This window comes from Papaver somniferum, chromosome 2 (assembly GCF_003573695.1).
Source record: "Papaver somniferum cultivar HN1 chromosome 2, ASM357369v1, whole genome shotgun sequence".
Taxonomy (NCBI): domain Eukaryota; kingdom Viridiplantae; phylum Streptophyta; class Magnoliopsida; order Ranunculales; family Papaveraceae; genus Papaver; species Papaver somniferum.
The window spans coordinates 14,560,494-14,574,902 of record NC_039359.1 but is presented as its reverse complement, the minus strand read 5'-3'; the positions used below and the strand labels follow the sequence as shown (position 1 = coordinate 14,574,902).

At 38.4% G+C, this 14,409-nt stretch overlaps 1 protein-coding gene across 2 annotated transcripts; it reads right to left on the bottom strand.

Moving 5' to 3' along the window:
- Positions 1-609: 609 nt before the first annotated feature.
- On the bottom strand, positions 610-5,045 carry LOC113346971. 2 transcript variants are annotated; one of them, XM_026590533.1, is made up of 6 exons: positions 4,889-5,045; positions 2,867-3,216; positions 2,718-2,777; positions 2,546-2,641; positions 2,359-2,458; positions 610-1,370 (listed from the first exon to the last, which is right to left on the bottom strand). In XM_026590533.1, exons 2-6 carry the CDS (start codon positions 3,214-3,216, stop codon positions 1,140-1,142), a joined length of 837 nt encoding a protein of 278 aa, XP_026446318.1. In that variant the 5' UTR covers positions 4,889-5,045; the 3' UTR covers positions 610-1,139. The 2 variants fall into 2 exon arrangements, with proteins under 2 accessions (XP_026446318.1, XP_026446319.1); XM_026590534.1 differs by having other exon boundaries at positions 2,867-3,247; positions 4,889-5,044.
- Positions 5,046-14,409: the final 9,364 nt, after the last annotated feature.

Here is a 14,409-nt window from a genome sequence, read left to right as displayed (position 1 = left end):
GGCATGGATTCCTGTTTGATGGAAGCAATAGAGGACTTTAAACGGAAAAGAATCGGAGCATTGGAAACACAAAACCTCACCTGTAAATCCTTCCAGATAGCATGAGAATTGGGGGCGTATAAACAGCTAGCCCTGATGTCTGGTTGGCAGGAGTTTAGAAGCCAACTGCCTACAAGGTCGTCACATCTCTTCCAACATTGAAACTGCAACGCATCTGTTGGGGGAGGGAGAGAACCATCAACAAAACCAAGCTTACCCTTAGCATTCAGGGATTTTGTGATTCCTCTCACCCAGGAACCATAATTATCCCCTTGCAAAAGAGGAGAAGACAACACTGTTGCAGGGTTATCACTAGGATGAATTATGTAAGGGTCTAGGGTTCTAGGATTTCCTGAAGGATTGATGTGGGTTTCATTGGTTTGTGTGGGATTTCCGGAAGAGTTGTGAGCTGGAGAGTTTGGGGATGAATGATCGGATGCAGTCATTGTGAATGAAGAGAAAATAAGGACAGAGATGAAGCGGAAGATTTGATATTAAGGTTCCTAGGATCTACAAGGATACCATCTTAGAATACAAAACTTGTATATGGAAAGTTTGTATATGGAATAGTTTTCACCAATGTGTCGACTATCATCTTTTATTGAGTATATATATGTTTACAAATATAGTGAATATATCACAGCAAATTCCTAGGATCTAAAGCAACTAATGGAGATAATACAGGAAAGTTAGAGCTACCATAACGGTGTACACAAGACTCGGAGTTTACATAAGACTCGGATTGTACACAAGACCTGCGCTGTGGGTACACGCCAACTTGCTTGGTAGTACGTTGTTGCAGTTTGCCACTGCTCTGGCAGTAAAACATGGCCAACTTGTTTGGTAGTTTGCCACTGCTGTGGCAGGTTATGTGCAGACGTCCAATACCTTATGCATACTGACAGCAAAAGTATCCTAATTCTGTCTTCACTTAATCTTGTCTCGATCTGCAGTCTCATTAATCGTGCATGAATTCAACGTATACAAATTCAAGATACTAATTAACGTCCATTTAAACATATATTCTAGAAACCAATTAACATCCCTTCAAATGAAGCAGTATATAATGCAAGTACCAAAGCAGTATACTTGATACCTAATTAACATCCCCTCAGGCACTGCACTATATGGATAGTAGTTCCGTCGGTAATGCGATAATCTGCTAAGGCACGATCATCTTCGAGCTGCTTACCTTGATAGATTAGTCTTATATCCTTGACTGCAGTGCCTTCTGTTTTGCGAATCCTTTCCTTTATGCTCTCAACAGTTTCAGTTCTCTCAACATCTAAAGTTTTTACCAGACCACAAAGTGACTTGATAAATATCCGTATCTGTATGTATTTGAAACAATTAGAAAACAAGCACAAATTAAGCTAAAACCAAATATTAAACAATCAAGATCACAACTAAAACTACACAAGCAGTAATAAGACAATTACTAATGTACGAACTGTAAATATTAATTAAAAACTGTCTGTAAGTCTGACAAGAATAAAATAAATCTGACATTTCGTTTCAAGAATGTGATGCCAAAATATGTGTCATCGACGGAATTTACTTACATGTAACAACTAGATAAAAATATTTTATGCATACGACTTGGGAATCTACAGCCTATTATCACTTTTTAAAAGGACTCTTAGTGCTCTTTTTTCTTTTGGACAGGCAAGAAGGGTTAAGAAGGCCCAACCGAATAAGTGAGATCTCAAACAGATCTATCCACAAACATAACGAACTTCAAATCTTGCGCGGAAGAACTAAGTCCATTTTGAGCTATTCTGTGGGATGATAACATGCTAGGAGATCAGCAGCACAATCAGTTTCATGGTAAAAATGCTCAATAAATTAGATGGACTTCTTAATGCTTGGTCAACTTTCGTTAGAACAGTTCATGAAGAAGAAGAGGAGGTAGCAGTAAGGTGTCTCTCTCTTCCTATATGTTTGGTCCTATGATATGAGACCAATTACAGGGTTACGGTGTGACACCGCCAGACTTAAATAAACAATCTCTACTCTATTATTAGGAGTTTAGGACACCATATCACTCGAACTTTCACCAACTGCGCTGGGTTCAGTGCTTTAAACTTATTCACCATGCACCTGGTATGGTTCCTTTTCCAGTTCCTTATCGAGTTACTCTTTTAATCTTAAGGTGCCTCTGCCCAGTGTCAGTGTCACCAAGTCACCAAATTGACTACAACAACATTTGAAGTATATGTGCAGAAAATGACATACTGGACAGTGGACACCTAATTTGCTTGTGGGGTAGAATATGTGACGGCTAAAATATCAAATACTAACTATCCAAGTCATTTTTACCTGTAAGCTATTTGTAGAAGACGTCCTTCCAACACTGTCACCAACTTTTACTGATCTGACCGGTTGGTCTCGGTCCCTCGCGCTTGGTTTATTGGGCTGCCTAAATTCAAAGAGTCAATTACAATATATACTCTGTTTAGACAATCAGGACATTATTTAGAGGACCACTAATTTAAAGTAACATCACCTCGCGGGAATGGGATTCGGCACTGGAGCTTGGAAACTGTTTTGTGCATGGTTCAAAGAACCATCAACATGTATACGAGCACTTGGCTTGACAGAACTGCAACCACAGAAGACGAATTTTACAAACATACTGATAAATAAATGAAAGCTGTCATTATTTCTGATAGACTTACATTTCTACTCCGGTTGAAGGCGACTGAATAGCGTTGGAGTTTCTAGCAGATCGGCTACACCTGTAGTTCAAAAGTATTAGAACATAACGACAAAAATCTCATGCAAGCAATGGTGCCAGTTGTTAAACCTATACCATGAGAAATCTTACCTCGGCATGTTTGGGTATGTGCCAGTGCCATCTTCAACCAAATTCTCCTCGACATAGAAAGGGTGTAGCATAAGACCAGGTTGGAGCATGAACTTTAGCGACTCGTAAGGAGTAATATCAAGAAGCTTGGATATCTCCGAAGAAAAGAAAATGTGGTATTTAATTGTAATAGGAACTGCTTCAGGTATGCCAAAAATGTCTCGAACAGTGCAAAGAAACACCTCCACCTTTGTATTTGGATCTACATCGATGAACTTCACTATACCACCAACATAACGTGGGTTGTTTCCATCTTGATTGACAGTTTTACCATTATACCATACTGCAGCTTTAATCGTTTCTTCCCCCATCTATATAATCCATAAAATTTAGTAACAAGTTCTACAGATTTATGAGGGATTGGCAAGCAACAACACGGTTAGAAGGCAGATTTAAAAGCCATATGTGTAAAAAGTCGGAGTAGATTGAACAGTTCCATAAGCATAACAGTAAGCGTGTGCACATTTGCTGCAAATGCAATCCTGATCATTTTTAAGCGATTTACCAAACAAGTACCAAGTAAAAAAGGGTCAACCAAGAGATAACAGATATAAGTAGACACCCAAATCACAGAGCTAAGACTTCTCCTACAAAAGTGTTCTAATCAAAAATAAACCTATTGTGGAACTGTTATCCATGGTATATGCAATTCAATCTTAAAAGACAAAAGCAACACTAAGTCTTCCTATAAAACAACTATTCACTTGGACCCTACATCTTTATAACTGTTCTGAATGGTCACAGCAAAAACATACCGCCTATAATTCACTAGTAAAGCTTTTCTTGGCAGATCGTTCAAATTATGTCCAACGTTTGTATTCAATTTTAAGTACTGCCAAAACATTTTTTAACCCATTTCACACCTAAACATATTTCATAGCTCACACAAGTATAGGAAGATAAAATCGCTTGTCAATGAAACTCACCTAGTTAATTAACAATAAGTTAAATAACCATCTAACTAGTGAAATCGGAGGAATGAGTCTTAAGAAAAAAGGAATTGTATGTTTCAAAAGAAAAAAAACAAAAAAACAAAACAGTCGTATTAAATAAGAGACACCTGCTTCCTCAAATATAAGTTACTGACTGTTCAAGGTTCTTTCTTAAGAAACTGCAATTTATGTAGGTAACTAAAAACTAGTTTGTTGAGGACAAAGTAGATATAGTTAGATTCGACAACAACCATATGATGCGCCTGTATACATCAATGTATAGGGTATCACCAAACAAAACCCATCTTAATATGTCTTATTATCATCACCGTCTACGGGACACTTAGGAGTTAACTCGCATCAAAATTCAAAAAGATTCAATATCGAATTATAGGTGATATGAAGTGTAGCCGTGTAGGTAATACTCCTAAATTTCATATTTGGAAACCCTGCATTTGAGATTAATTCGGGAAATAAATACAATTTGTCGCACTATTCATACACATATTTGTACGACAAATGTTAATCTGCAGTTGTGACAAGACTTTATTATTTTCCTTTTAACAGGTAAACTCCAGCAATTGAACCTAAGACCTTCACTTTAAGTATAAACCACCAGTCGATATATTCCATAACTTGAAAAAATCCTAACCAGTAGTCAACATGATCAGCCTAACTCCATAAAAAATACATGCAATTTCTACAGCAACAGTTTCACTACACAACTTTGACTCACCCTTTACATTTGTAATCAAATTTATAAAACTTAGTTGTATAACTCCTCAATTTCAACCATTTCATGTGTCTAGGAACCTTTGAGATCCTCGGTATAATTAGTGCTGTTTATGTTAGGAGGTCCTCAACAACCCTAAGCTAGAAGTCAAGTTGCATTTACAGAGTAAACCCCCACAAAATGATGAAATAATCCGGTAAAAAGTAGGAAAACAAACCATAAAGAAAGAAAATGGGTATGATAATCGCTAATTTAAAGAACAAAAGAAGACCACATCAAGCCTTATGCATGTCATACTGATAGAGAGGATTAGCTTACCTGTTTGCCTCAAGCTCACAGTCTCCGACTCTGTAAACCTAGGATTTCTTAAACAAAGCCGATGCAGTAGGTAAATGAAAGGAAATTAAAAGCAAGACGGAGAAAATGAAAAGTTTATTTATTTTTATTTTTTTTTTGATCAGACAGCTGAGGTAAAAAGGAAAATGAAAAGTTTTTGCTGCTTAAAATATTAATTTAAATTGCTTCAGCGTGTGTAACTTTATAGCAACGAGGCATTGACACACATGGACTCCGGTGATAGACACATTTTTGTGTCTTATATAATCTCAATTGTATATATTATTAGTGCTCGATTTTATATTTATTATGGCTTTTTATGTCCCCGTAGATATTTTTGGAAAATAAGCTTTTGCATCGAAATTGGCTAAAAAAGTGGTTTTTGCGCTCGTGGGAGAAAATTACTATACGGACTCTCACTTTGGATAAGGGGTAACCTAATTACTAAGGGGTGACCCATTTCCAAGGCATCTGCTAAAGGGAGACCGGAACTGGATAGGGGGAGGTCATCTTCAAAATTCATAACAGAAATTGGCGGGAAAAAAAGTCAGCAGCGACAGCAGTTTTTGAGCAGAGATTTGAGCGACTTAGGAGGAGATTCAATGGGCATATTTGGTACCTACGGACTCTAGAAGACATTACAAGCCCAGTACAATCAATTGGACCCGGAAAATTGGGCTGGAATACCCGTGAGAAGCAAAGAAAGGGAAAACAGAATACGTGTTCTCTGTTGGGTTTTTAGAATATTTTTGAGAGATTTCTGGAGGACTTTGACGCTGGATTAACATGTACATGGTCCTATTCAAGATTATGGAAGAGTTTGGTAGCTATTTTATAGCCAACACGTGAAAAACTCAACAGAAGCGATTATCGTTTCAATGCATGAGAAGAAAAAAAAGAATAATCACATATTTAGTCGAGATTTATGGATCTGTTGGGCTATATAAGTGTTGGTTTACATCAAAGAAAAGTTTAGAAAGTTTTAGAAACCTTTAGGAGAGAGTTTAGAGTCCAGGAGAGCCGAGGAGAAGCGATTACAGAGAAGACAGTGCTGCTGCTGCTGCTGCCATTGAAGAGCTTCAAGAACACGAAGAACAGACTCGCAGAGTCAGTCGTTCTTCAACAGTCTTAAACAGCAGTATCCGTGTTCTTCATTACAGCAGTACCGAAGTGTCGTTCTTCAACAGTGCAAACAGCGAACTCGCTGTGTCGTTATACAACACTTTGTTGTATCGATTATTTTCAGCACTTACCCTTTTGTAACAGTGACGCTGTAACACTATTACAGCGTTACAAACTTCAATTATCAATTATTTTCATCAATAAAAACACTTATTTAGCCATGAATACATCTTGTGAGTGTTTTCGGGATGAGGAGCTAAACCCATTAGCCAAGGACGGAGGAAGCCATTGTTCCACATTAATTGGTATAATTCTAATTTTACTATTTATTTGCAATATTATTATTGGATTATTTGCATGGAATTGAATAATATTTTTTGAATAGTTGTGAATTAATTTGATGAAGCATGCTGGGTTTTAAAAACTTTTGATGTTTTATACTCTTTGATTACAATATTACTTCAAATAATTTGAGGCAAATATTAGAATTATTTTTAAAGATAGAATTGCATGAATAATTTAGAGTTTACTATTTATTTGGTCAATGGTGGAATCCTAGTCTTGGTATTTTTCTAAAGCTTTGAATTATTTATTTGCTTGTTTAATTTAAATTTGAAAATTGTTTCCTTCACAAGTCTGAAAAGACCCTTTTTACCACTACTACAATCACTTTGAAATACCATCAAATTTTTGGCGCCGCCGACGCGGATTTGTGTTTAGTAGCATTTTTTTTTAGATTTTTTTTTTATTTATTATTATTTTTGTTCTTCTTTACGTTTTTGGGTTTTTTTGTTTCCTTGCAGATTTTTGAAGATTGGAGCGAAAGACAATTTTGCCAAAGCTTGTGGTGATTTACTTAAAGTTTGGGAGCGAAAAGCAAAGCTAAAGGAGCGAAAGAAGAAGATTTTCTTTATTTTGTAAAAGAGAGAAAAAAAAAGAGAGATTTTTTTTATTTTTTTTTTTTTAGGCTTTCATTTTTGTTTTTGCACTTTATTTTTGGACTTGGACTGAACTTTGGGACTTTATTTTTATTTTTTTTATACCCTACGGAAGGGTACCCTTAAATACAAACTGTGTGCAGGGAAGGACGACGATTACGATATCGTCTCGGCCCCTCGGGTTCGCACACGACATAGGAGTCGTGGCCCGAGTCGACTTCAACGGTTCATCGCCCGTCTGGTACGGGAGGTAAGTCCAATCGAAACACTCGCGAATCTCCTGCAAGCGGGTTACTGTATCCTTAAGGTGATAATTGTTTGAGGACGAACCAGGACTGTTTTTAATTCCTAGTAAAGGGCAAGGCTGGCCAAACAAGATAAGGGTTCGGATTTCATCACCGCTCCCTTCTTGCCCGCCTTAGGAAAACGAAACCTAAAGCGAACCTAAGCCTAAAATTTGGACTAGAAAGAGACCTATAGGGTATCGAGCTTAACAGGACAATCATTCGAAAAATATTGGTTACTCTTTTAAGCACACCTCGAAGTTCTTGACGGTTTCTGCGAGTTGAATGCGTGACTGCGCCGCATTGGATCGGTGAGGTTTTGGGTATCAAAGCTCCACTGAGCTTCCCTCGCCTCGATTCAACTTGCTTTAACTCGGATTGATTCCAGAGGGGTTTGCTTAAATTGTAACGAATTCCCTTTCGAAGGATTAGAAGCTGGTCTAGAAACAATCTAAGTGGAGCCATCATGCTTGTTGTTTGCTAGAAATCTTTAGGTTTGCTGTGGTAAAGTCGAGTCAGCCTGCTGTGTGATTGCTAGAACCTTCCTGTTAGGATTTTTATTTCTTTTTGAATTCTTTTTAGTGTATGCCCGATTTTGTTAATAGGGCTTGGAAAAGAGATACTCTAGGTCGATTGATTAGCGAAAAACCTAGTAGTTCTTCTGATTTAAGCAGGGAGCTCGAAGACTCTTCTTTGGAGAGCCCTGTTTTTGGAAACTTCAGTTTTGAGAATTTATCTCTGAGTGATAAAAGTACCCCTAGTACTCGTTGTGCCAGCGATGGCAACTTTGAAAGATTACATGTTCCCAACTAGGACCAACCGAGCTTCATGCATTAAATTGCCAGCCACTACGGCTAATTTTGAGATAAAACCTAGTATTCTTCAGATGATCCCTATATTCTTAGGAAAATGATGAGAACCCTTATTTCCATATTAGGGACTTTGAGGAAATCTGTGGGACAATTAGAATAAAAACCTTACTGATGAAGTCTTGAAACTTAAGATGTTTCCCTTTTCCTTGAGAGATAAAGCCAAGACCTGGCTGAACAACCTACCATCTGAATCCATAGAAACATGGCAGGAACTTATTGCTGCTTCTATATGAAATTCTACCCTAAGCATAAAACTGCAGCTGTTAGGCAGAAAATTAGTGCTAGTGTGCAACAAGAGGGAGAGTCTCTTTATAGGTTTTTAGAGCGATTCAATGATCTCCTATCTCAGTGTCCTCACCATGGATTTGATAATATGAAACTCGTACAGATTATTTATGATGGTTTAGACTATTCGACCAAAGCCATGGTTGAGTCTATGTGCGCTGGTGAGTCACTAGTAAAAATGCTGATGATGCTTTTACCTTCTTAGGAGCTATCGCTGAAAAATCCCAACAGTGGGAATCTTGTGTTGAACCCCCTAAAAGACTCTTGGTCAATAGAAGTAGCACCAATATGGTAGATACGAGTTTTGCGTCAGATGCTAAGTTTGCTGCTTTGTCCAGAAGGTTAGAAGCTTTGGAAATGGGTCAGTCTAAAAATAGGTCCCTTGTTGAACCTAATAGAGCCTCTCAAGTCTCTAGTTGTGGAATAGAGCCCGATAATTCATTTTGGGAAGGTCAGGTTAGTGAAGAACAAGCCCATGCTGTCTATAACAATGCTAGGTTTGAAAACCGTCAGAAGTTTGACCCTACTCAGAGACCTACAACCCTGGTTGGAGAAACCATCCTAATTTCTCTTGGTCTAAGGGCCAGAATCAAGGCCAGTCTAGTAATTCTCAGCCTCCCCCAGGTTTGGTTATACTAAGAACTCTTCAGGTCAGACCCAGAACCCATCTGAGAATAGAATAGCTAGCTTAGAGGAAACCCTTAGTATATTAAGGAAGAGCCAGGAGATGCTATCACAAAGCCAGGAAATGTTAGTAAAAAGCCAGGGTAATTTTCAAGAGGAAACCAAACAGAATTTTAAGAATAGTGCCCAGTCTTTTGCTAAATTAGAGCTTCAAGTCGGCCAAATAGCTAAGTTTATCAATGAGAGAGAAGAAGGAAGGTTCCCTAGTCATACTGATCCTAACCCTAGAGGAGAGAAATCGTACAATCATGTGAATGTTCACAACCCTTAGGAGTGGAAAGAAAGTTGACAATAAGGTCGCCATACCTGAAGTGAACATGCTGTAGTTCACCCTATGAGCCAGAAAATGAGGAGACTGATAGAGTCTCCAAAGAGACCAATGAGGGTCCTGTTGAGCCCGGACTTTGTTCCCAGAGCCCCATTCCCCAGCTGCTAGTTCCGACTAAGAGGGAGTCCAACTTTAATGATATATTGGAGGTTTTTAAGCAGGTTAATATCAACCTTCCATTATTAGATGCAATTAGGCAGATTCCCTCTTATGCCAAGTTCCTTAAGGACTTGTGTACGCGAAAGCGTAAGCTCAGTGTCCAGAAGAAAGCCTTCATAGCTAGTCATGTGAGTTCTATTATTCAGAATACCACTACTCCTAAGTATAAAGACCCAGGGTCCCCTACCATTGCTTGTACAATAGGTAAGTACCGTGTTGAGAAAGCTTTGCTTGACTTAGGAGCCAGTGTGAATTTACTTCCATATCATGTGTACCTTAAGCTAGGACTTGGTGAGATGAAACCTACCCAGATGACACTTCAGTTAGCTGATAGGTCCGTTAAAATTCCTCGTGGTGTGATCGAGGATGTTCTCATAGAGGTTGACAAGTTTATTTATCCAGTGGATTTTGTTATCCTAGATACCCAACCTGTCCCTGACCCAGAGAACCAAATACCAGTGATTTTAGGTGCCCGTTTTTAGCTACATCCAATGCGATCATTAACTGTCGAAATGGTATTATGAATTTGTCTTTTGGTAATATGACTATTGAGCTGAACATTTTTAATATTAGTAAGCTACCCTCTGAACTAGATGACTCGAATATAGAAGAGGTGAACATGATAGGAACATTAGTCGAGGAGTCATTACCAAACACTTTGTTAGAAGATCCATTAGAAAAATGCCTAGCTCACTTTGGGATTGATTTTGATGATGATAATGTAATTAATGAGGTGAATGCTTTGTTAGATTCAACCCCTTTGTTAGATACTAGTAATGGATGGAAACCTAAGTTCGAACCACTACCAGTTTCTAAGTCTACCCTAGTTCCTTCTTTAGAAGAGCCTCCTAAGTTGGACCTAAAACCATTGCCAGATACCCTGAAGTATGTGTTTTTAGGCCCGTCTGAGACTTTACCTGTGATTGTTTCTTCCGACTTGGATAGAGATCAGGAAAGTAGGCTAGTAACCGTCCTTCAAAACAACAAGGAAGCTTTAGGGTGGACCATAGCAGACATTAAGGGTATAAGTCCTACTATTTGTATGCATCAGATCTATTTAGAGGAAGACACCAAACCTTCTAGGGAGATGCAACGTCGACTAAACCCCAATATGAAAGAAGTAGTTCGAACTGAGGTTCTTAAGCTATTAGATGCAGGCATTATCTACCCTATTTCAGACAGTAAGTGGGTCAGCCCCGTTCAGGTTGTTCCCAAGAAATCTGGTATTACTGTAGTCCAGAATGATAACAATGAGTTAATCCCGACCCGAGTGACCACGGGTTGGCGTGTTTGTATTGACTATAGGAAATTGAACAAGGTCACTAGGAAGGACCACTTTCCCCTTCCCTTCATCGACCAGATGCTAGAGAGATTAGCTGGACATAGTCACTACTGCTTTTTAGATGGCTACTCTGGATATAATCAGATCGTTATTTCCCCAGAAGACCAGGAGAAAACCACTTTTACCTGTCCCTTTGGTACCTTTGCGTATAGACGCATGCCTTTCGGGCTATGTAATGCCCCTGCGACTTTTCAGCGTTGCATGATGAGCATATTTTCTGACATGGTAGAACGGTTTTTAGAGGTCTTTATGGATGATTTTTCAGTGTTTGGTTCGTCTTTCGATGAGTGCTTGCATCATTTGTCATTAGTTTTGACTAGGTGTAAGGAAAAGAATTTAGTGCTTAATTGGGAGAAATGTCACTTTATGGTTCGTTCAGGAATTGTTCTAGGGCATATTGTATCTTCCAAGGGTATAGAGGTGGATAGATCCAAAGTTGACCTTATTAAAACTTTACCGGTCCCAAAAACCGTAAGAGATATTAGGTCATTCTTAGGGCATGCTGGTTTTTATCGTCGTTTCATTAGGGATTTTAGCTTGATGTCTAGACCTCTTTGCAATTTGCTTGCAAAAGATGTTAAGTTTGTCTTTGATGATGCTTGTTTAGAGGCTTTTGAGAAGCTTAAGTCATTACTCACTACCGCCCCCATAGTCCAGGCACCCAACTGGAACCTACCCTTTGAGATCATGTGTGATGCTTCAGATTATGTTATTGGTGTTGTGCTAGGTCAGCGAGAAAATAAGTTACTTCATGTGATTTACTATGCTAGCAAAACTCTGAATGATGCCCAGTTGAACTACACCACTACCGAGAAGGAACTATTAGCCATTGTGTTTTCCTTAGACAAGCTTAGACCCTATCTCTTAAGTTCTAAGATCATCATATATACTGATCATGCTGCTTTAAAATATCTTTTGTGTAAGAAGGATACTAAACCTAGATTAATTAGGTGGATTCTGTTGTTGCAAGAGTTTTCTCCAGACATTAGAGACAAAAAGGGTGCCGAAAATGTTGTAGCAGATCACTTGTCTAGGCTAGTTGTTAGTTCCCAGATGATTCCCTTCATATAAGGGATAGCTTTCCTGATGAACAATTGTTCTTCGTTACCCAATTACCTTGGTATGCGAATATAGTGAACTATCTTGTTACTGGTCGAATGCCCCAACATTGGGGTAAACAAGATCGTTCTAGATTTTTAGCTGAGGTTAAGCACTTCTTTTGGGATGATCCTTATTTGTTTAAGTATTGTCCAGACCAGATTATTAGGAGATGTATACCTGAGAGTAACCAGTCCAGTATTATTTCCTTTTGTCATGATCATGCTTGTGGGGGTCACTTTAGTGCTAAGAAAACTGCTGCTAAGATATTGCAGTGTGGATTCTATTGGCCTTCGTTGTTTAAAGACTCCCACAGTTACTGCGTTACTTGTGAACGATGCCAGAAATTAGGAACCATTTCCCATAGGAACATGATGCCCTTGAACCCTATTTTAATTGTTGAGGTCTTTGATGTGTGGGGTATTGACTTTATGGGTCCGTTTCCTAATTCTTTTGGTAACCTATACATCCTTGTCGCCGTAGACTATGTCTCTAAGTGGATTGATGCGGTTGCGTGTAAAACCAATGACCATAGGGTTGTGATTGAGTTCTTGAAAAATAATATACTTACACGTTTTGGTACACCGCGAGCTATAATTAGTGATGGAGGGTCGCACTTTGTAATGGGACTTTTAGGCTTCTGATGAAGAAATATGGTATTACACATAAGGTAGCTACCCCGTATCATCCACAGACTAGTGGTCAGGTAGAGGTTTCCAATAGGGAGATAAAACGTATATTAGAGAAAACAGTTAATCCTAATCGGAAAAACTGGTCGTCTAGGCTTACTGATGCCTTATGGGCTTACCGTACTGCGTTTAAGACCCCCATTGGAATGTCGCCTTACCGGCTTGTTTATGGGAAGGCATGTCACTTACCTGTTGAGTTAGAACATAGAGCTTATTGGGCTGTTAAGCAGCTAAATTTTTCACTTGACGAGGCAGGAGCCCATAGGAAACTCCATCTCAATGAGTTGGACGAGATTCGTATAGATGCTTACGATAGTGCGAAGGAGTATAAGAACAAAATGAAACTTATGCATGATAGAAACATTTTACGGAAGTCATTTTCTCCAGGTCAAAAAGTTCTTCTGTATGATACCCGCTTGCATCTTTTCCCTGGGAAGTTACGTTCTCGGTGGACGGGTCCTTTTATTGTTCGCACTGTTTTTCCTCATGGAGTTGTTGAGATCGAGACACCGGATGGTAGTAGTTCTTCGAAGGTTAACGGTCAGCGATTGAAGCCCTTTTTAGAGCCTTTTCCTACAGGTGATGTTGAGGAGGTCCCTCTGGAGGACCTTGTTTACCCTTGATTAACCATCGAGGCGATTTGTATGTTGTATAATTTTTGTATTCAGTTTTTGGTTTCACTTCACTCAGGTACTATCTTTACGAACTCTCTCTTTACTATTTCCTCATGTTACTTATATTTTTGGTATTGTTCTTTCATGCGAAACATTGAGGACAATGTTAGATTTAAGTTTGGGGGTGGGGAAGAAATTTTTTTGTTAGCTTTTAGTTGCAATAAATAAACTCCAGAGCTTATGCCTATTTAGGATTGCACTAACCAATCTAAGTGGATGGAAGCATTTTGGTTGTAGGAGTTGAGGAACCAATCTGATTAGATGGAAACATCTAGAAGAGTCTATTCATAAAAGCACAGAGCTCAGGTGTTAGAAATAACATGATAGTTTCACCATATCTCGTTGAGTCCTTTTCACTTCTATTTTTATTTTATTTTATTTTTAAACTATGTTACTCTAAGTGATTAGGTGGGGCTCATGATTCAAGTTGTTACCAATGCTAGGGCGAATTAGAGTGATTGAGATACCAAGAAAAAAAAAGTTGAAGAAAAAAGTTGAAAAAAAGTTGGAAAAAAAGAAAATAAAAAAAAGTTGAAAAAAAAGTTGAAAAAAAAAAAGAAAAAAAAAATAAAAAAGAAAGAAATTGAGACCAGACCATTTGACCAAAAGGAATAAATTCAATAAAGTCGACCACTGGTACCCTTGTATATTCCAGTTGTGTTGACCTAGAGTTAGGTTATCGACCACTGGTACCCTTGTATATGCCAGTGTGTTGATATTAGTCAGACTAGTATCTCAATCCATTAGGATAGGTTCATTTTGGCGGAGGCCTTCAGACAGATATGGGAAACGCCGTTCACTTAGTAAACATCAAAACCATATATGTCTTTCTATATCCATCTTCTTGATCTATCCATGTGATTAGTTTTGACTCCGAATATGATGTCCATAGTGCAACTATCTGAGTAGAGCTCTGTCACTTTATATGAATTTTAGTATGCTTGAGTGCAAACTCGTGTACAGCAATTGGAATTTCGCATCAGGGAACTTCTTCCTCTAGTCAATAAGTATGCCAACCAAGGAGATTC

Bases quoted from the DNA above. Each gene is read 5' to 3' on its own strand.
- LOC113346971 (XM_026590533.1), bottom strand. From the start codon at position 3,216: ATGGGGGAAGAAACGATTAAAGCTGCAGTATGGTATAATGGTAAAACT. The intron at 2,642-2,717 runs GTAAGTCTATCA...CTGTGGTTGCAG, and splicing joins CCTTCAACCGGAGTAGAAAT to TTCTGTCAAGCCAAGTGCTC. The intron at 1,371-2,358 runs GTAAAAATGACT...AAATACATACAG, and splicing joins CTTCTACAAATAGCTTACAG to ATACGGATATTTATCAAGTC.